This window comes from Balaenoptera borealis (assembly GCF_965194805.1).
Source record: "Balaenoptera borealis genome assembly, chromosome: 18".
Taxonomy (NCBI): domain Eukaryota; kingdom Metazoa; phylum Chordata; class Mammalia; order Artiodactyla; family Balaenopteridae; genus Balaenoptera; species Balaenoptera borealis.
In genome coordinates, this window is record NC_138877.1 from 8,470,726 (window position 1) to 8,493,973 (window position 23,248).

The following is a 23,248-nucleotide window of genomic DNA, read 5'->3' on the forward strand; positions in this document are numbered from 1 at the left end:
AGCTGCTGAGTAAATTTCTGCTCAGTGACATTTGATGGAGGACATTTAGGGCATCTTAGAGGTCAAGTTAAGGAACCATCTAACATTCTAGTAAAATAATGGGATACCAGGCTCGTGAACGTTCCCCATTATAAACCAAATCCAAACTTTTCCCTCTGGCAGGGTTCTTTGCCCACAAGGTGGAGCACGAAAGCAAGACCCATAATGGGTGGAGCTTCCAGAGGACGGGGACACTTGCCTTGGAACGGGTCTACACTGCCAAGTGAGTCCAAACCCTGACACTGCTAACTGACAGATGGGGGGGCCTGGGCACAGGGCTGCATGTCTGTCTGGGCCAACCTTCCAAAGGCCGGGGAGGCGGGGTTTCCAGGGAAGCTTGAACTTCACCTGGGAGACTTTGGGGGCACTTTTCATCATCTTAACAAGTGCTGGTGTGTAAAGAGGGGAAGCGGGGCTGTGGGATGGGGGGATGGAGCTCCGCCTGTTCAGGAACCTCTCAGCCAGTCATTCAGTCGTGGAGTTGACCGATTTTCTGGGGCGTTAGTCCAGAGGGGCTGCCGGGAAAACCAGCCATCACTCACCAGCCGGCTTCGGAAGCAACAGGCAGGACCAGCTGGCAGCTGCCTGCAGCCCCTCAGGTCCCCTCGGTGGGGTCTGGAGGGGACTCTAGTGCGTTTCCTAAGCCAGGTCTCCTGGAGCAACCAGAACGGAAAGAATGGGGGAATTATGCAATGGCTTCTCCACCTCTCCTGCTTTTACTTCTGAATGAAAAGGCTGTTTGAAAACACCTGAAGAACTCAGTGAAGGAGGCGGGTGCTATTTGGGATGCAAATCCAACATTCATTTTCCTCTCTGCTGAATGCATTCAGACAGAGGGTTCAGCCAGCGGCCTGTCACCTGCTTCTCTGAGCCTGTGATTGGCCTGTGAGAAAGGGAGGCTGCAGCTCTGGGCTGGCCAAGGAGCTGGCCTTCAGTCTTGGCTCGGAGGTGACTTGGATGTCTCCAGAGAACCTTCCAAAGTGGGAGTCGTGGCCACACAAGCAACGTTCTCCTAGAACTGCAGGAATAACACAAGCAAATGCAGCCACTCGAGGGCCCTCTGCCTCCCGTCGGCCCCAGCCCCTCAGACCCAGCACTCCTGCGCAGTCTGATTCCGAGGAAATCCCTTCCTGAACTACTTGCAGGGAGATTTCCATCTTAAGATTTGGACCTTCGGTGTGTTAATTCTCAGAATCCACTGAAGAAGTGGAAGGATGTGATTTAAGCCATATTAGATGTTCACATTTACAGGAGGTGGAGGAGAGAGTGTGCGGTGCTGTCAGCCCCTCTGTGCTGTTTGCAGGGGAGACGGGAGAGGTCCCCGCAGACACACCCATGTGCAAGAGTGCAAGAGGGGCAAGGACAGTGTCCTCCATCGGGGTAACGCCAGAACCTCCCCCCACGCGGAACCCAGAAGAACGTGAATACCATGCTACCTGTTCGGAAAGGGAAGCTTCTTCCCGCCCAGATCACTGCATTCTCACCAGCTGCTGGGTTCTTAGGAGCACGGCCGGGCCCGTCTGGAGAAGTGGGGCAGGGCTGCACGCAGCAGAATTCCTCTGTACCGGCTGAGAAGCTAAGTTTCCATCCTGCCGAAAATGAAGAAGAACCGGGGCAGGCCAGGCCGCCTGGTGTCTGCCGTTTCCCCCAGGAGTGACCTAGCTCTGCTTCTAAGAAGCCGCCTCGCTGACACCTGGTCCCCCGCTGCCAGCCTCCAGACTGTGGAAGTGCCCTCTGGGGATGGTTGCGCTGTCGTTTGGAAGGTGGTTTGGAAGTTCTGCAATGGCTCGGGGCCCCTGCCGTCAGAAGGCGCTAGAGGAGAGTGGTGGGTGATTGGTGCCGCCTGGGGGTCCCCATCGCATGGGTGCTGCCGCCCAGCTCCCAAACCCACGTGACTTTCCCACTTACCCCCCGAGAGAGGGCAAGGAGAGGGAGGGGAGGAGAGAGAGCTGTGGAGAGGTAGGAGCTTTTGGGGGGAAGGGCGAGTGGAGGAGAATTTTCTGTAATTAAAAGGTTGCCCAGACACTGCTGTGGTTCTGTTGCAAAGACTACTTCCTCCCTGACCTAGCTGGCAGCGCCCTGTGTGTGCCTGAGGTGGGTTGTGGAAGGTGCTGAAGATCAACACAGAGGCTGCCGCCTGCTGGCGACGCCAGGAGCCCCCAGTCTGCATGCCTCAGCCAGGAAGCTACCAGGAAGGGCCTTACGTGTTAGCCCGGTAGCAAGTCATCCCCAGTGATAGCTTCTCCAGGGGCCTCCAAAGCACCAAAGAGGGGTACAAGAAGAGCCGTAGGGGTGTGAGAAGAAAAGAACAAGTATTTAATGTTGCTATCTAAAAAATAGGAAATTGAACTTTACTTAGTTTTAATATACAGATTGAGAGTAGGATGTGTATATAATTTGTACATAAATATACCCGTCATAGGGTTGCATGATCAAAACTCTTGGTTGATGGGGTGTGGGATCATAAATGTTTAGAGACTGTATAAAGGGAAAATAGCATAAAGAATAAATGATGCTGGTGGATTGAAATGGCTGATGCATGCTTTTCAGCATAAAGTATGACTGTTGACTGATACAGATAATTCAAGATTTGGGGGCTGTTGGTAAACAGACATCCCAGCCAGGTGAGGGCTTCAGCTCAGACTCAGCCTCGGTTAATGGGCTGCTCTACCACCCATCTCCCTCGAGGGCAGAGCTGAGTCAGGGTTCGAGAGTTCAAAGGATCTCGACCTTGACTCTCTCTTCATGTGTCTAAAATATAGGTCAAAGCCCTGTTCCCAGTTGATGAGCGCAGCCAGAGCCGTCAAAGTTTGATTTTTGGAGAAAAGCCTCAGTTAACTGACCTAAGATTCTTCTCCATGAGTGCGGGTGAGCACAGGTTGTGGAGAGAAGATGGGTCTCTGCAGATGTGTCATTTTCCAAAATGTGACCCATAGATTACAAGTTCATGGGCTGTTAACAGGTGTTAAAGAGAAGAACAAGTTCTGTACAGCAAGACTTTTGAGAACCTTTAAAGTACTAAGACACTGTGATTCTTGGTTCTACAAGAAGGGGAGGTCTTATTTAACTACAGACACCCCTCCTTTTTTTTTTCTAGAGCATATCAAAGGTTTAGTGTTTCATAAGATGCATTTTGGTAAATGATACCCTAAGGTCCCTTCTCCCCCCACACTTCTCAGAATCCACTCTGGACTCACTTCCAAGTAGCAGGGACTTGTGAATGATTTGAAGGTGATACATCTACATTGGTTCTATTGATTAGTATTGATACTATTACTGTTATTACCAATATTTACTTATTTATGTATTTATTTATTTAAAGTTCTATTGCAATGTAGTTGATTTACAATGTTGTGTTAGTTTCAGGTGTAGAGCAAAGTGATTCAGTTTTATATATATATGTATATATATACACACACACATATTCTTATTTAGATTCCTTTCCATTATAGGTTATTGCAAGATATTGAGTATAGTTTCCTGTGCTATACAGTAGGTCCTTGTTGGTTATCTATTTTATATATAGTAGTGTGTATATTTTAATCCCAAACTCCTAATTTATCCCTCCCATATTTACTTATTTTAAATAAACCCAAATTAACTAGCAAAACATTAAGTGCTTCTATATCTCATTCCTAAAGATGGAGAAAAATGAAAGGGAAAATTGCAATGAATCCTTTTCTCCATAAAAACACAGGCAGTGCAGTGCGTCCAGTTGAACAAAGCACAGTGAATTGTTGAGAGATCTGCTGAGTAGCTCGTAGTTAGACCTCAAGAAATGACAGACAAAGTGGGTTTGTCAGTTTTGTCCTGCAGAAAAACTGGCACAAAAGAATATTTGGAATAACAATAATTTGTCAGTAGGAAAGACATTTCCATTGGGGGTTATAAGAAGGAAGAGGTTGGAGGAATAATAGCCACCATTTATTGAATGCTTACTACGAGCCTGGCGCTGCTTTCCCTCGTTTTATTCTCACAACAGCCAGGGAGGTATCAATAAATACTCATGTCTCCATTCACCTTCAATTGATGAGGAGATTGAGACTCAGTGAGGCTAGGAAATGCACCCACAATCGCACAGTCAAAAAGTGGCAGCCGGGAGACCTTCCAGATGGCGAAAGCGTAAGACGTGGAGATCACCTTCCTCCCCGCAAATACATCAGAAATACATCTACATGTGGAACAACTCCTACAGAGCACCTACTGAACACTGGCAGAAGACCTCAGACCTCCCAAAAGGCAAGAAACTCCCCATGTACCTGGGTAGGACAAAAGAAAATAGAAAAAACAGACAAAAGAATAAGGATGGGACCTGCACCAGTGGGAGGGAGCTGTGAAGGAGGAAAGGTTTCCACACACTAGGAAGCCCCTTCGTGGGTGGAGACTGCGGGTGGTGGAGGGGGGAAGCTTCGGAGCCGCGGAGGAGAGCGCAGCCACAGGGGTGCGGAGGGCAAAGCGGAGAGATTCCCGCATGGAGGATCGGTGCCGACCAGCACTCACCAGCCCGAGAGGCTTGTCTGCTCACCCGCCCGGGCGGGCGGGGGCTGGGAGCTGAGGCTCGGGCTTCGGAGGTCAGATCCCAGGGAGAGGACTGCGGTTTGCTGCATGAACACAGCCTGAAAGGGGCTAGTGCGCCACAGCTAGCCGGGAGGGAGTCCGGGAAAAAGTCTGGAGCTGCCGAAGAGGCAAGAGGCCACTGTTTTGCAGTGCGCGAGGAGATGGGATGCAGAGCACCGCCTAAATGAGCTCCAGAGACGGGCACAAGCCGTGGCTGTCAGCGTGGACCCCAGAGACGGGCATGAGATGCTAAGGCTGCTGCTGCCGCCACCAAGAAACCTGTGTGCGAGCACAGGTCACTCTCCACACCGCCCCTCCCGGGAGCCTGTGCAGCCCGCCACTGCCAGGGTCCCGTGATCCAGGGACAACTTCCCCGGGAGAACGCACGGCGCGCCTCAGGCTGGTGCAACGTCACGCTGGCCTCTGCCGCCGCAGGCTCGCCCCGCATTCCATGCACCTCCCTCCCCGCGGCGTGAGTGAGCCAGAGCCCCCGAATCAAATGCTCCTTTAACCCCGTCCTGTCTGAGCAGGGAACAGATGCACTCAGGCGACCTACACGCAGAGGCGGGGCCAAATCCAAAACTGAACCCCAGGAGCTGTGCGAACAAAGAAGAGAAAGGGAAATCTCTCCCAGCAGCCTTAGGAGCAGCGGATTAAATCTCCACAATCAACTTGATGTACCCTACATCTGTGGAATACCTGAATAGACAATGAATCATCCCAAAATTGAGGTGGTGGACTTTGGGAGCAATGATATATATATATTTTTCTTTTTTCTCTTTTTGTGAATGTGTATGTGCATGCTTCTTTGTGTGGTTTTGTCTGTATAGCTTTGCTTTTACCATTTGTCCTAGGGTTCTGTCTGTCCTTTTTTTTTTTTTTTTGTATAGTTGTTAGCACTTGTTATCATTGGTGGATTTGTTTTTTGGTTTGATTGCTCTCTTCTTTCTTTTTTTTCATCTTTTTATTACTTTTCAATTTTTTAAAATTTTTAATAATTATTTCTTATTTTGTATTTTAATAACTTTATTTTATTTTATTTCTTTCTTTTTTTCTTCCTTTTCTTCTGAGCTGTGTGGCTGACAGGGTCTTGGTGCTCCGGCCAGGTGTCAGGCCTGTGCCTCTGAGGTGGTAGAGCCGAGTTCAGGACATTTGTCCAACAGACACCTCCCGGCTCCACGTAATATCAAACCGTGAAAGCTCTCCCAGAGATCTCCATCTCAATGCTAAGACCCAGCTCCACTTAATGACCAGCAAGCTACAGTGCTGGACACCCTATGCCAAACAACTAGCAAGACAGAAACACAACCCCACCCATTAGCAGAGAGGCTGTCTAAAATCATAATAAGGTCACAGGCACCCCAAAACACACCACCGGATGTGGTCCTGCCCACCAGAAAGACAAGATCCAGCCTCATCCACCAGAACACAGGCACCAGTCCCCTCCACCAGGAAGCCTACACAACCCACTGAACCACCCTTAGCCACTGGGGGCAGAAACCAAAAACAACAGGAACTACAAACCTGCAGCCTGTGAAAAGGAGACCCCAAACACAGTAAGATAAGCAAAATGAGAAGACAGAGAAACACACAGCAGATGAAGGAGCAAGGTAAAAACCCACCAGACCAAACAAATGAAGAGAAAATAGGCAGTTTACCTGAAAAAGAATTCAGAGTAATGATAGTAAAGAGGATCCAAAATCTTGGAAATAGAATGGAGAGAATAAAAGAAACGTTTAACAAGGACCTAGAAGAACTAAAGAGCAAACAAACAATGATGAACAACACAATAAATGAAATTAAAAATTCTCTAGAAGGTATCAATAGCAGGATAACTGAGGCAGAAGAACAGATAAGTGACCTGGAAGATAAAATAGTGGAAATAACTACCACAGACAAGAATAAAGAAAAAAGAATGAAAAGAATTGAGGACAGTCTCAGAGAACTCTGGGACAACATTAAACGCACCAACATTCAAATTATAGGGGTCCCAGAAGAAGAAGAGAGAAAGGGACTGAGAAAATATTTGAAGAGATTATAGCTGAAAATTTCCCTAATATGGGAAAGGAAATAGCCAAGTCCAGGAAGTGCAGAGAGTCCCATACAGGATAAATCCAAGGAGAAACACACTGAGACACATATTAATCAACCTATCAAAAATTAAATACAAAGAAAAAATATTAAAAGCAGCAAGGGAAAAACAACAAATAACATACAAGGGAATCCCTATAAAGTTAACAGCTGATCTTTCAGCAGAAACTCTGCAAGCCAGAAGGGAGTGGCAGGACATATTTAAAGTGATGAAAGGGAAAAACCTACAACCAAGATTACTCTACCCAGCAAGGATCTCATTCAGATTCGACAGAGAAATTAAAACTTTACAGGCAAGCAAAAGCTAAGAGAATTCAGCACCACCAAACCAGATTTACAACAAATGCTAAAGGAACTTCTCTAGGCAGGAAACACAAGAGAAGGAAAAGATGTACAATAACAAACCCAAAACAATTAAGAAAATGGTAATAGGAACATACATATCAATAATTACCTTAAATGTAAATGGATTAAATGCTCCAACCAAAAGACATAGACTGGCTGAATGGATACAAAAACAAGACCTGTACATATGCTGTCTACAAGAGACCCACTTCAGACTTAGGGACACATACAGACTGAAAGTGAGGGGATGGAAAAAGATATTCTATGCAAATGGACATCAAAAGAAAGCTGGAGTAGCAATTCTCATATCAGACAAAATAGACTTTAAAATAAAGACTATTACAAGAGAAAAAGAAGGACACTATATAATGATCAAGGGATCAATCCAAGAAGAAGATATAACAATTCTAAATATTTATGCACCCGACATAGGAGCACCTCAACACATAAGGCAAATGCTAACAGCCATAAAAACACAGGGGAAATCGACAGTAACACAGTCATAGTAGGGGACTTTAACACCCCACTTTCACTAGTGGACAGATCATCCAAAATGAAAATAAATAAGGAAACACAAGCTTTAAATGACACATTAAACAAGATGGACTTAATTGATATTTGTAGGACATTCCATCCAAAAACAACAGAATACACTTTCTTCTCAAGTGCTCAAGGAACATTCTCCAGGATAGATCATATCTTGGGTCACAAATCAAGCCTTGGTAAATTTAAGAAAATTGAAATTGTATCAAGTATCTTTTCCGACCACACGCTATGAGACTAGATATCAATTACAGGAAAAAATCTGTAAAAAATACAAACACATGGAGGCTAAACAACACACTACTAAATAACCAAGAGATCACTGAAGAAATCAAAGAGGAAATCAAAAAATACCTAGAAACAAATGACAAAACTCAACGACCCAAAACCTATGGGATGCAGCAAAAGCAGTTCTAAGAGGGAAGTTTATAGCAATCCTACCTCAAGGAACAAGAAACATCTCAAATAAACAACCTAACCTTACACCTAAAGCAATTAGAGAAAGAAGAACAAAAAACTCCCAAAGTTAGCAGAAGGAAAGAAATCATAAAGATCAGATCAGAAATAAATGAAAAAGAAAAGAAGGAAACAGTAGCAAAGATCAATAAAACGAAAAGCTGGTTCTTTGAGAAGATAAACAAAATTGATAAACCATTAGCCAGACTCATCAAGAAAAAAAGGGAGAAGACTCAAATCAATAGAATTAGAAATGAAAAAGCAGAAGTAACAACTGACACTGCAGAAATACAAAGGATCATGAGAGATTACTACAAGCAACTATATGCCAATAAAATGGACAACCTGGAAGAAATGGACAGATTCTTAGAAAAGCACAACCTTCTGAGACTGAACCAGGAAGAAGTAGAAAATATAAACAGACCAATCACAAGCACTGAAATTGAGACTGTGATTAAAAATCTTCCAACAAACAAAAGCCCAGGACCGGATGGCTTCACAGGTGAATTCTATCAAACATTTAGAGAAGGGCTAACATCTATCCTTCTCAAACTCTTCCAAAATCTAGCAGAGGGAGGAACACTCCCAAACTCATTCTACGAGGCCACCATCACCCCCTGATACCAAAACCAGACAAAGATGTCACAAAGAAAGAAAACTACAGGCCAGTATCACTGATGAACATAGATGCAAAAATCCTCAACAAAATATGAGCAAACAGAATCCAACAGCACATTAGAAGGATCATACACCATGATCAAGTGGGGTTTATCCCAGGAATGCAAGGATTCTTCAATATACGCAAATCAATCAATGTGATACACCATATTAACAAATTGAAGGAGAAAAACCATATGATCATCTCAGTAGATGCAGAAAAAGCTTTTGACAAAATTCAACACCTGTTTATGATAAAAACCCTCCAGAAAGTAGGCGTAGAGGGAACTTACCTCAACATAATAAAGGCCATATATGACAAACCCACAGCCAACATCGTTCTCAGTGGTGAAAAACTGAAACCATTTCCACTAAGATCAGGAACAAGACAAGGTTGCCCACTCTCAGCACTATTATTCAACATAGTTTTGGAAGTTTTAGCCACAGCAATGAGAGAAGAAAAAGAAATAAAAGGTATCCAAATCGGCAAAGAAGAAGTAGACTGTCACTGTTTGCAGATGACTTGATACTATACGTAGAGAATCCTAAAGACGCTACCAGAAAACTACTAGAGCTAATCAATTAATTTGGTGAAGTAGCAGGATACAAAATTAATGCACAGAAATCTCTTGCATTCCTATACACTAATGATGAAAAATCTGAACAAGAAATTAAGGAAATGCTCCCATTTACCATTACAACAAAAAGAATAAAATACCTAGGAATAAACCTATCTAAGGAGACAAAACACCTGTATGCAGAAAACTATAAGATACTGATGAAAGAAATTAAAAACGATACAAACAGATGGAGAGATATACCATATTCTTGGATTGGAAGAATCAACATTGTGAAAATGACTATACTACCCAAAGCAATCTACAGATTCATTGCAATCCCTATCAAACTACCAATGGCATTTTTCACAGAATTAGAACAAAAAATTCCACCATTTGTATGGAAACACAAAAGACCGTAAATAGCCAAAGCAATCTTGAGAAAGAAAAATGGAGCTGGAAGAATCAGGCTCCTGGACTTCAGACTATACTACAAAGCTACAGTAATCAAGACAGTATGGTACTGGCACAAAACCAGAAATATAGATCAATGGAACAGGATAGAAAGCCCAGAGATAAACCCATGCACCTATGGTCACCTTATCTTTGATAAAGGAGGCAAGAATATACAATGGAGAAAAGACAGCCTCTTCAATAAGTGGTGCTGGGAAAACTAGACAACTACATGTAAAAGAATGAAATTAGAACACTCCCTAACATCATACACAAAAATAAACTCAAAATGGATTAAAGACCTAAATGTAAGGCCAGACACTATAAAACTCTTAGAGGAAAACATAGGCAGAACACTCTATGATATAAATCACAGCAAGATCCTTTTTGACCCACCTCCTAGAGAAATGGACATAAAAACAAAAATAAACAAATGGGACCTAATGAAACTTAAAAGCTTTTGCACAGCAAAGGAAACCATAAACAAGATGAAAAGACAACCCTCAGAATGGGAGAAAATATTTGCATATATTTTGAAGCAGCTGACAAAGGATTAATCTCCAAAATTTACAAGCAGCTCATGCAGCTCAATATAAAAAAAACCAAACAACCCAATCCAAAAATGGGCAGAAGACCTAAATAGACATTTCTCCAAAGAAGATATACAGATGGCCAACAAACACATGAAAGAATGCTCAGCATCACTAATCTTTAGAGAAATGCAAATCAAAACTACAATGAGGTATCACCTCACACCGGTCAGAATGGCCATCATCAAAAAATCTACAAACAACAAATGCTGGAGCGGGTGTGGAGAAAAGGGAACCCTCTTGCACTGTTGGTGGGAATGTAAATTGATACAGCTACTATGGAGAACATTATGGCGGTTCCCTAAAATACTAAAAATAGAACTACCATATGACCCAGCAATCCCACTACTGGGCATATACCCTGAGAAAACCATAATTCAAAAAGGGTCATGTACCACAATGTTCATTGCAGCTCTATTTACAATAGCCAGGACATGGAAGCAACCTAAGTGTCCATCGACAGATGAATGGATAAAGAAGATGTGGCACATATATACAATGGAATATTACTCAGCCATAAAACAAAACGAAATTGAGTTATTTGTAGTGAGGTGGATGGACCTAGAGTCCATCATACAGAGTGAAGTAAGTCAGAAAGAGAAAAACAAATACTGTATGTTAACACATATATATGGAATCTAAAAAAAAAAAAAGGTTATGAAGAACTTAGGGGCAGGACAGGAATAAAGATGCAGACATAGAGAATGGACTTGAGGACATGGGGAGGGGGAAGGGTAAGCTTGGACGAAATAAGAGAGTGGCATGGACTAATATACACTACCAAATGTAAAACAGATAGCTAGTGGGAAGCAGCCGCATAGCACAGGGAGATCAGCTCAGTGCTTTGTGACCACCTAGAGGGGTGGGATAGGGAGGGTGGGAGGGAGACGCAAGAGGGAGGAGTTATGGGGATATATGTATATGTATAGCTGATTCACTTTGTTATAAAGCGGAAACTAACACACCATTGTAAAGCAATTATACTCTAATAAAGATGTTAAAAAAACGAAGTTTAAAGGTGGTAAAGAGAATATAAAATTAAACATTTTAATACTGAAAAAAAAAAAAGTGGCAGCCCCGAGTGGGACCCAGGCTTTGTGACTTTAGGGACCACACGAGTGACCTCTAAGGTCCCTAAAGGCAGCCGCATCACTGACCAAAGGACAAAAGCTGTTTGAGTTCAGCCCAGCAGTGGCCCTCTGGCGAGGAGAGGCATGTGTGCATGAAGCCGTGGATGGAAGATGTGTCAGAGATCCTGGATGGGGAGAGGGACCGGCTTGAGCCAGAATGGGGGTTAGGACTCTGGGCGTATTCTGGAAATCCAGAGAAGAGCCCGTTTTCTTAGAGTTGGGAGAGTTTCGTTCAATTTCAGGCCGACTGTGTTGTACCAGGGCCCATGGTGACTTGATATAAGAGGCAGGAATGATTGAATGGCTGATCTAATGTCACATCACTAGACACTTCTCTCTATGAGCACATTCCTTGGACAATAAAGAATTTTTTATAATTTTGCATCACCCAGACAAAATCACAACTTCAAAACAAACAAAACAGAAGCACGAGAATGAGAGGAAGCAGGGAGAGCTTTGATATTAATAGATTTTCAAACTGTTTTGAGTGTCAGGTATTAGATCCCATCAGACATGGAACATTATTCAACTAAATAAAAGGGAATTTTCTCTCTAGTTTTCTGGAACTGGGAGATGGATCTTCTCTGAGTCTTGAGGCTGCAGTTTTGTGTCTCTAATGAGGCGTAAGAATAGATGTGATGCATTTGCTTACCGGCTGCTACAGTTATCACTTTGGGGCTTGTTTACTCACTAAGTGCTTCACCCCAAATGGCAGATTTGTAAGGGACTCCCGCCCTTTGGAGTTCTTACTGTGTCCATAGATCAATGGAAATCCTGGGTATCCATTGCCCCCAGCAAGGTCAGCAGGGCTCTTCTGGCTCTCCTGTGTCTATCCAGGACAGGGTACATTGGTTTCTTACCTTTTCCATTTGTTGACTTCTCCGGTAAGGGATTTTTTGACCATCAGAAAGATCTGAAGGCCCCCGTGACCCAACCTCTCTGGGTTCTCTGCAGGGGACAGACCAAGGGCTGGTCATTCCAGGGTTCTCAGCGGTACCAACTGAATCTTGAGATCCTATCAGTTTGAACGAGGCTTCAAGACTGATTTTTAGGAGAAACTTTATGAGAACCAGATCAAGAAGGATCCAGATGAAGAATCCAAGGAAGGAATTTGGATAAAAGGCCAAATGTAATTTGAAAATTGCATCTTTGCTTTTACCTATACAGTTCGAATTACCTCAGACCAGTGGTTCTCAGACTTGAGTATGTATCAGAATCACCTGGAGGGCTGTTAAAACTCTTGCTGGGCCCACCCTCAGAGTTTTTAATTCCTTAGGTCCAAGGAAGGCATTAACATTTGCATTTTCAACAAGTTCCGTGGTGATTCTGATGTGGCTGATCCAGGGACCACACCTTGAGAACCAGTACATTAGACCATCGACTCCTAGAGCTTAAGTGGATCTCAGAGTTATTCTTTATTAGTCTCTTAGTTTTACTGGTAAGGAAACTAAGTCCAGAGAGTTTGCTTTGCCAGTGACAAACAGCAGGTTAATGTCAGGTGGGGGACGAAATCCTAGTCACCAAATCCTTCCCACTCTATTGCATTGCCCCTCCTCTTTTGAGTCTTGTTGTGTTGTGTTTCCATGGATGTGCGTATCGATTGTCCTGATCTAGGCTGTAAACTGAAGAAAACACTTGCTGTTTGCTTTAGTGCAGGCATACCTCTTTTTATTGTGCCTCACAGACACTGTGGTTTTTTTTGTTTTTGTTTTTTTTACAAATTGAAGGTTTGTGGCAGCCCTGCATTGTCAGATGATGGTTAGCATATTTTAGCAATAACGTATTTTTTAATTAAGGTATGTACCTTGTTTTTTAGACATAATGCTATTGCACATATATTGGACTACAGTATAGCATAAACATCACTTTTATGTGCACTGGGAAACAAAAACATTCCTGTGACTTTCTTTATTGCGGTATTTGCTTCATCGTGGTGGTGTGGAATTGAACCCACGCTATTTCTGAGGTGTGCCTGTGGAGTCGAAGAGGTAACACACCTGGTTTTAGAGTCGTACTGACCAGCCTGTGAATCCTGGCTTTGCTACTCTGTAGCTGGGTGACCCTGGGCAAGTTATTCAACTTCTCCAAGATTCAGTTTCTCATCTGAAACATGAGACTAATTGTGGTAGGCCGAATAATGACTCCCCAAAGGTGTTCACATCCTAATCTCAGGAACATGTGAATGGGTTATGTTACGTGGCAAGGAGGAATCAAGTTTGCTAACCAGCTGAATTTAAGTTCAATTTAAGAGATTATCCTGGATTATCTGGGTGGGACCCAGTGTAATCACAAGGGTCCTTCAAATGTGGAAGAAGGAGGCAGAAGAGTTGGTGTCGCGAAGAAGACATGATCAGACATTGCTGGCTTTGAGGTTGGAAGAGGCCACAAGCCAAGGAATGCAGGCGATCTCTAGAAGCTGGGAAAAGCAAGGAAACAGAAGCGATGCATCTCCAGAAGGATTGCAGCCATGCGGACACCCTCATTTTGGCCCAAGGAGACCGATTTCAGACTTCTGACCTCCAGATAATCAATTTGTCTGGTTTTAAGCCACTGAGCTTGTGGCTAGTTGTCCCAGCAGCCATAGGAAACGCATGCAGTCACCATGTGTGCTCGCAGGATTGCCTGAGTTTAAAGGAGACCAAGGGTGTAAGACACCAGCACAGGGGTGAGGACTGAGCCCTGCACAAAGCCATTGCTCCAGCAGCAAGATAACGCCGTGAGCACCGGCTTTGCTGAATCGACCCCTGGTCCCTCTAATGCTTGAGGCTCGCCTTGCCTTCCTCAGCCTGGCCCTCGTGTCTGGGCTGACTTGTGTGTCTGACCTGAAGGTTTCTTAGTCGGGTCCCTCTTCCCTGCTGCCCCGACCCTGACCGCCGCCCAGCCCTGCTGTCCACGGCGCTCACTTTTCAATTCCAAGAAGCGCTTTGGTGTAACCGCGAGCAGGAATCCTGCCAAGGCGAATCCATCAAGAAAGCGGGTCTCCGATCGGCTTCACCGAGGAAGGGAGTGGATGGATTCCGAACACGTGTCCGCTTTACACACACCACCGTCTGTTTCTGACGTCTTATCAGGTAGAGGTCAGTGGAATTATGAATGGGGTTTGTGCTGTGCGCGACAGTGATTATTAATTCGGGGTTTCAGGTAATTTTCAGACTGCGCTGCAGTAACGTGTCTTCTGATGTTCCCCCTTGTGTGTTTATTCTACAGCCAGAACTGTGTCGATGCGTACCCCACCTTCCTCGTCATGCTCTGGAGCGCCGGGCTCCTCTGCAGCCAAGGTAACCCAGGCTTCTCCTTGGGTGTTCTCTTTCTGAAACGTGATGCGTCACCAGGAGGTTCGAGTGCAGGCTTTTTGTTGAAAAGGCTTTGCCTGCCCTCCAGCTCCAATCCATGAAGCCCTGGAGAGGCGAGACCCTCCGGAGGCCGTGTTTCAGCGGGCGGGGTGCCCGCGTGGAGCCCTGCGGTAATGCATCGCTCACGCTGGCTCCCTGGTGGCTGGTGGAGAGTGGCTGCGCTGGCAAGGGTGGTTTAAGGCTAAATGTGACTCAGAATCCTTAAGCAGTGTTAGCTCAGATACAAGGGCGTTCTAAATGAGAGCGCCCGAGGGGTCTATTCTGGGCCAGCTGTCACTTGGCTGTCCTGCTAATCGGCTTCTGCGTGGTGGTCCTTCTTCGGGCCTGGGTCCAGGTCTCCAGCCTCCCCGGTTCTTAGCAGCCTGCGGTCTTGACTTCAGCAAGTTGACATCCAGAGTTGATTTAAAATTAAACAGAAACCCGAGTGGCGGTTTGTTGGTTTTTTTTTTCTGGCTGTGCCGTGCGGCATGTGGGATCCTAGTTCCCAGACCAGGGATCGAACCCGCGCCCCCTTCATTGGAAGCGCAGAGTCTTAAGCACTGGACCGCCAGGGAAGTCCCTGTGTGGTATTTTTGGTCCCCTTTGAAGACTGGCACTGTGTCTGGTGAAGGCTTGGCATGACTTGGCCGGCTTCCATGCTGTGGCCCAGTGGTGCATGAGAAAAGGCCACTAGTGTCCTCTGATAAATGATTTCATCCTTATTGCCTTCACTCATTCTATAAAGTAAGTAAAGTGGATATTATTTTGCCCTGTCACCTTTGAGGACCCTTTGGTCCAGGGACATAAAGTGACTTTTTCAAGGTTGCTCAGCTGGTGAATAACAGAGCCAGGATGGGAGCCCAGGTCTTTCAGACTAAATCCTGGATTTTTCACAAGTATCCTCGTACTTTATTTCCATAAAAATATACATTGAACACCTACTATGTGCCAAGCCCTGTCCCTGGATATGCAGCTATAAATAAAACAGAGATGGTGGTAAAGCACACAGCAGTTGGCGAGGTGGACCGTAGAAAATAAATGAATGGATAAACTTTTGCCAAGAGTGAGACATGCCATGAAGGAAAAGAATAAGGTGCAGTGAGAGAGAAGAGAGGTGAGGGATGGTAGCAGAAACCACTTCAGGAATATCATGTGCGCCGTAAGGCTGTCAGTAAGTGCACTCTTTATTTCCCACTTTCTGTCCTCAGTTAAATAAGAAACATGTCTGGCATCACTTGAAAAATCAAGTCAAACTACACTTAGAGTAGGAGTGATGATTCCTTTTATGTCTTAGACGATACATGATACAGGTGAATCTGGAGTTTTTCTGGTTAGTTAAATACAAAGGGAGTTGGAAGGGGTTTCAGGGTCCTGGAAATATGCATTTTCTGCCAAAACAAGTGTTGGCATTTCTGGGAGACAGAAGTGTCAGTCACCCCTGTTCAATAATCATCACTTCCTATGAATATGGTAGATTGTAGAATTTTTTAGGTGAAAGGAACCCCAGCCCAAACCCATCACTTTACAGAGCAGGAACCCAAACCCCAGGGGAACTTGCTCAAACCTGAGAATTTTAGACCCTGGATTTGAATCCACGACACCTCTCCTGGTGTTCCAAGCAGCCCAGGTCCACACCAGAGGTGGGCGCCATTCGCTGCATATGGGCAATGAATTCAGCCACTTTGCACCCTGATTTCTTTTAAGTCATGTTCAACTTAGCTCCCAGTGAAAGAGAGATGGGCCGATAAGTTAGAGCAGAGCCACCAGGAAGGGACCAACCAGGAAAGACTTTGTCCAAGGCAAATTGTGAATTGTGACAATTTTGTGACCTTCAGAGAAGAGAAGATCGGACACCAGAGTACCCGGTATGCCTCGGGCAGTACCTGACACATAAAAAGTGCTCGGTTAATGCACTTAATTTGGTATTTGAATAACGCTGGGGGGGTCTTCACAGAGCTTTTATACCCATACTTCTGTTTCACCCGCATATTAATTCCTGGTAGGTAGGAAAGCTGTAATCAGCCCTTTGTCCAGAGGTAGAATGAGTTAAGCATTAGCTCCAGATCATAATAGTCCTGGTGGGGCTGGGTTTCCTAACTCTCAGCTCCAAGTGTTCAGGACTCCATGGGGTTATTTGGCTGGAATGCAAAGGGCATTTCTTTCCCCGGAGATCTTTCCTGAACTGTAGCAATTGTTCAGAAAAGGTTGCGCATCGCAATTCCTGGAGGCCCACAGGTGAAGGGTGTACTTTGAAGAGAACCAGCTTCAGAGCAGGGCTCTGGGTTCAAGTCCAGCTCTCCTCCCAAACACACACACACACACACACACACACACACACACACACACACACACACACACACACTTACAAGCTGACAGTCTTACACAAGCCCCTTGGGCAATGGAACCCATGTTTTCACATCTGGAAATAGAAAAGATGATATCAGTCATCTGAAAAGGATTCAAATTAGATGAAGGGTTTGAAAAGACTTTGTAAACTACACCATGATGCCAATACAGGGTAACATGACTATTATTATTATTTTTTTTATGTGAACATAATTTTTTATTTCTCTGAGATAAATGCCCAAGTGTACAGTTGCTGCACCATATGGTAATTCCATGTTTAGTTTTGTAGGAAATTCTTGAAGTCTTTACCAGACTGTAACATTTCACATTCCCACCAGCAATATGTATCCTCATTGGTGTTTGGTGTTATCGTTATTTTTTGTTAGCCATTCTGATAGGTGTGTAGTGATGTCTCATTATAGTTTTAATTTGTGCTTCCTTATAATGTCTAATGAGAGTAATCTTCATGTGTTTTTTTTTTTTTTTTTTGGCCATTTGTACATCCCCTTTGCTGAAATATCTTTCCTGTCTTTTGTTAAATTTCTAATTAGATTGTTTCGTTTTATTTTTTCTGTTGAATTTTTTTTTAACATCTTTATTGGAGTATAATTGCTTTACAATGGTGTGCTAGTTTCTGCTTTATAACAAAGTGAATCAGCTATACATATACTTATATCCCCATGTCCCCTCTCTCTTGCGTCTCCCTCCCACCCTCCCTATCCCACCCCTCTAGGTGGTCGCAAAGCACTGAGCTGATCTCCCTGTGCTAAGCGGCTGCTTCCCACTAGCTATTTTACATTTGGTAGTGTATATATGTCCATGCCACTCTCTCACTTCATCCCAGCTTACCCTTCCCCGTCCCTGTGTCCTCAAGTCCATTCTCTACGTCTGCATCTTTATTCCTGTCCTGCCCCAGGTTCTTCAGAACCACTTTTTTTTTTTTTGATTCCATATATATGTGTTAGCATGTGGTATTTGTTTTTCTGTTTCTGACTTACTTCACAACATGACTATTATTAGAGATCTCAGGTTTCTTCCAGCTGCAGGCTCTTTGCTGAACTTCACATCGGCCCCGACTGGCAGAAGCTGAGGCCTCTGCTCAATTCTGTGACCAGCGTTGATTGCATAATGACTGTATTAATATTGGGTTAACTTAGCATGCTTTGGTGTCAGCGACACTAACACGAGGTGTTTTCCTTTCTCCACTTAGTTCCTGCCGCTTTTGCTGGACTGATGTACCTGGTTGTGAGGCAAAAGTACTTTGTTGGCTACCTGGGGGAGAGAACGCAGAGGTAGGCCCCTGGGACTGTTTAAGAACCGTGCGGGGAGTCGTACTTTTCCAGCTGGAAGAGTGATCATTCACAACAGTGTTCTGTCTACCATTTAAGGCCCTGTGGGACCACTCAGGGTGCGAGGGCAGAGGCCGACTTGGATCCCTCGTCCTTTTCTCCTTGAGCTTGGCTGGTTCTGAAATACAGCTGGGGCCCTTGACTAGTTTTCCCGTTTAAAAATTCCTCCACACGGTGCTGGGCTCACAAAGGATGCTTTAACGCATTCTTTGCAACCCCACACCCTCTACTCCCACCCTGCAGAGTCTGGGGCTTGAATGACGGTCTCTGTCTGGCTTCCCAAGGCCTCCAGCGAGTGAAACATTTCATTGTTTGCCTAGAGAGACGAGAACTAAAGCTTGCACCTTGTGATGAGTTCTCTTGAGTAACAGATCATCCGGGGACCGGCAGAAAGAATGCTGAGAAAGTAAGATGCACGAGCAGACATCAGACGGAGGCAGTGGGTAGAGTCACCACTGCGCTGCTTACAGATGTCGCCCAGAGCGGCAGTTGTGCTTTCCCTAGACCTGGGTTGGGAAGGCTGGATTTTAGTAAAATAAATGATAATACTTGAAGAAGAAATGTTTGAGTTACAGTTTCCACAAGTTCCTGAGCGATCAGAATTCCTGATGGGCTCTGAAGGCCGGGAAGATGCTCTGGGAGCTCCGCCCACACGCTGACCCCAGCCTCCCGCTCCATCTCTCTCCCTTGTCTGGCTTCACTTCTCTCTGTCTCTCACAATCGCGCCCCCTCTAGTGGATAAGGGACTCTCCGTTCAGAGAGCCTCCTTCAGCGGTGACAAAGGCAGTGCCATCCCAGAAGGTCACCAGGTGAAAGCACTGCGTCTGGGGAACCCGGGGGCCTGCGAAGCTGAGTGATTTCGGGTGGTTGGATGGTGAGCTGCAGCCGGAGAGGAATGGTGGTGCCCCCAGCAAGTCTCCTCCAGGCTCACCTCCCCCTCATTCCTCTCTAGCGGCGTTTTTAGTTATCCTCTAAAACCGCAACTCCATTACCTCTCTCATCCTTATCAACGCTGTCCTCAGTGATATTCTTTATTCTCCTTTACCCTGGAAAACCTCTATTCTGCCTTTCCCCAGAGGATTACCTGTTGTCCAGAGTCGAAGGGGGCAGAGTAACTACCAATGAAATGAGGGGCTCTGCTCTCCCGGCTGGCTCTCCCGAAGCCCCGTCTTCCTCCCGCAAAGTCCCAGGAATTCAGACCAGTCACTTGTCTCCTCTTTATCCGTCACCACTTGCCTGAGATCTTAAAGTTGCTTTATTTTTAAAATTTTTTTGGCCACGCTGCGCGGCTTGCGGGATCGTAGTTCCCCGACCAGGGATTGAACCCGGGGCCACGGCAGTGAAAGCATGGAGCCCTAACCACTGGACCACCAGGGAATTCCCTTAAAGTTGCTTTAATTCCAGGACACTCTGTGGGACATGACAAAATATGTCCATCACTACCAGGGAATGAATAAGAATAAACAACAGGATATAGACTCAAAAACGGACACATCTCTGGACCTCGTTGCAATGAGGCCTATGCCCTTAAATCCCTCCCTGGTCTCCCCCATTAGGTGGCAGGAAGAAGAGCCCATCGCCCCTTAGCCCACTGTCTGTGCCCGTTCTGGGCCCTTCTCACCACTCCTGCGTGCATTACTAATCATCGTGGTGCTCCTTCCTGCCGAGACAAAGCGTGGCCTCACAGTACTTTCTCAACACAGTGTTCTGGGCAGGTGTCATCAGCAGAAATGATATACACTAGATGAAGTGTCTGATCCTAATTTAGACCAAAATATAGCCTGAGGTAGCTGTGAGCCTGAGGGCCTCTGGGGTCATGTCAAGGGGATTTTTTTTTTTTTTTTTTTTTGCTGTGCCGTGGGGCATGCGGGATCTTAGTTTCCTGACCAGCAATCGAACCCATGTCCCCTGCATTGGCAGCGCAGAGTCTTAACCACTGGGCCACCAGGGAAGTCCCCAGGTCAAGGGGATTTTTAATTCTGCCTTCTAGAAACGACTTGCTAATCCCTCTTCTGTTGTAGACTCCTCTCCTTCCCCCCCTCCCCCTTCTGTCCCTGGGCTGTGTCACCCTTGGACTCTGCAGATGCCTTAATGCCCTCCGGACCTGCTTTAGTTCTTGGCCTCACCAACAGATGGAGGTTACTGCTCAGTGAGATCCTTCCCCAGAACTTTCTCCCTTGGGCTCTAGATCATCTTTTGGCTCTGCTCCCTGCAGAAGTTCTAGCGTCATTTTTGGTCCAGTGGGTAGGTAAGTCACTCCTTGAGGTATCTCCCTCGCCAAAGCTTCGCCTTCCGGCTTCAAGCTGCCCTGCAAGGATTTTACATCTCCCTCCTTTATTCCTCCTGGAAGTTATGGCTCTCATTCTCAGTCCTTCTCCTTACACGGTGACCCCTTTCTCCCTGTCCTGATGAGGTCATCAGCAGCATCCTTAACGACACTGCAGTGTAGGATGAATTTGAGTTTCTTCCCCTTTCATTCTGAGCTACTATCTGGGCCCAAACTCAATGGCAGTTAGCATGATTTTACAAGACTATCTGCCTTTTATCACCTCCCTTGCATCTAGGCTGCCCTGTCTGCTTGTCCCTCAGAGCCCTGTTCCCTGTTGGAGCTCCCACTAAATTCCTCTTTGCAATTTGAAGTTCTCAGCTCAGAGCTGGATGGGCAAAGATTGGCTGCGACTCGAGCCCTGTGAATTCGGGTTACCCAAGCCCACCTTCTCCTCATTGCCCACACCCGCCTCGTTCACTCAGCATCGTTCAGGACCTTTACTGACCACCTGCCCTGAGCAGGTGCTGTGTCAGTTGTGAGGTGATAATAGTAAGCATGGCAGAGACCTGGGAATCTCCCAGAGTCAGGGGCACCATGCAAGACCCCAAATATTGAGCTTACAGAAATGATAATGGACACAGTTTTCAAAAGCCCATCTCTAAGCTTGAGACTTAAAAAGGCAGTGAATGAAGGGCCGGAGCTGGGGACCCCGCTGTTCACACTTAGCCCTGCACATGACAGCGTGCTGAGTTCTTGTCTGGGAAGAGTTAAAGCACCACAGACCCATCTCCTTAGGGGAGATATGCCTCGAATCCTTAGAAACATCCTACCCAAATCAAGAACACCACTGTTTCATCAGGAGGTACTCCCGTTTCATCCTTCACCACAGATTTATCTTGAGCAGGTTCTGAAATAGCTTCACAAATCACTTTTCCTTGTTTCTGTAATGAGCATATGGTGGCCTCATTCATGTGATAAATCTGAGTCACTACAATATTTGACTTTTAACAATTTAATTTCTCTGAAGCCTCTATTCTCTGGCTGAAAAATAGACTCCTTTACTTTCTTTTCCATTCCTTGTCAGCATTAGCAGGTAATTCTCTGTATCTGTCTTTGAGGACCGCCATAACGAAGTGCCACAGACCCGGGGGCTTAAACAACAGAAATGCATTTTCTCACAGTTCTGGAGGCTGGAAGTCCAAGACGAAGATGTCAGGAGCGTTGGTTTCCTCTGAGGCCTCTCTCCTGGGCTTCTCCCTTTGTCCTCAGTGGTCTTCCCTCTGTGCATGTCTGTGTCCTCACCTCTTTCTATAAGAACACCAGTTATGGTGAGTTAGGGCCCACCCCAGTGACCTCATTTGACCTTAATTACCTCTTTAAAGACCCTCTTTCTAAATAGTCATTCTGCGGTACTGGGGTTTAGGAGCTTCAACACGTGAATGCGGGGGATACAATTCAGCTCACGACGCTCTCTTTTGGGACCAAACTTTTTTTTCCCCAACAAAGAGCTAGAATGTGTCACTTCATAGCAGGACCGTGAACAGGAAACCAAGGAGAGAGGAACACAGCCGGCTAAGGAGCCGGGTGCTGGCAGCTGGCAGCGCCTCTCACACTTTACTGGGCCCGGGGGTCACGGAGGGGGCTCGTCAGGGGCACAGATTCTGACCCAGTGGGTCTGGGGAGGGACCTGGGATTCTGCATTTCCAACAAGTTTCTGTGCTGCTGGTCCCCGGGACACCGTGAGGAACGAGGACATTCATACTCAACTGTGGAATGATTTTCAAATTCTCGACACAGGAATATTAGGAGTTGCCTTATGCACCTTTGGGGTCTCTTTCAAAAAGATAAAATTTCTAACGTCGAACCCATGGATGCCACATTCTGGTCTCCGATTGTAGCAAACAAGGGCCAAGCAGCATTAAGGCATCCGTTTAGCTGAGCTGGCTGATCTCGGGGAGCACTCCTGATTGCCAAAGGGGCCCCTCGCCGGGGTCTTTACTAACAGCCTTAGAGACTCACTTGGCTGGACTTTCCAAACACGCCGGTGCTGCACAGATGGACCAGCCACAGCCGTCACAGGAGGATGCCGCAGGGGAGAGAGGAAGCCGGGGCAGCCCCTGTGCACAGCTAGGTGGTCACAGGTCACTGGGGAGGTGCCTCCTGACCCCAGCTGATGCTCTGTCTAAGCGGCTTAGGATTTCGAGCCTCTGGGAGAAGGCGAGGAAAAGTCTCCCTCCCCTGATTCACTTAAATTGTAAGGGCCTGCGTTCCAGCGCTGGGGCTCGGCTCTCATTAATGCGAACATGAGTTATTCCCAGGCGGCCTCAGGAGACCAGATCGAGCCCTCAGATGCCAAAGCACCTCTTAGATTCCACCAGCCTTCTTCGCTCATTTAAACCATCCTTCTCACATAGAGGCACTGAAAGTCCTGCATTCTACACATTGGCCAGCACAGCTCCTACAGGAGCTCCTGGAGAGGGTCTTAGTCAGTGCATGGGTTCCTAGTGCCCGGTCAGAACCCCGATGACCAGCGG

At 45.9% G+C, this 23,248-nt stretch overlaps 1 protein-coding gene across 1 annotated transcript in view; it reads left to right on the forward strand.

Annotated features, from left to right (window-relative positions):
- Nucleotides 1–23,248, forward strand: part of ALOX5AP (arachidonate 5-lipoxygenase activating protein) — a 74,899-nt gene that overhangs the window by 50,917 nt on the left and 734 nt on the right. Inside the window, exons 5-7 of the mRNA XM_082366310.1 lie at nt 163–262; nt 14,626–14,696; nt 18,307–18,388. Coding sequence (XP_082222436.1) covers nt 163–262; nt 14,626–14,696; nt 18,307–18,388 — 253 coding nt within the window. The remainder of the gene's footprint in view (nt 1–162; nt 263–14,625; nt 14,697–18,306; nt 18,389–23,248) is intronic.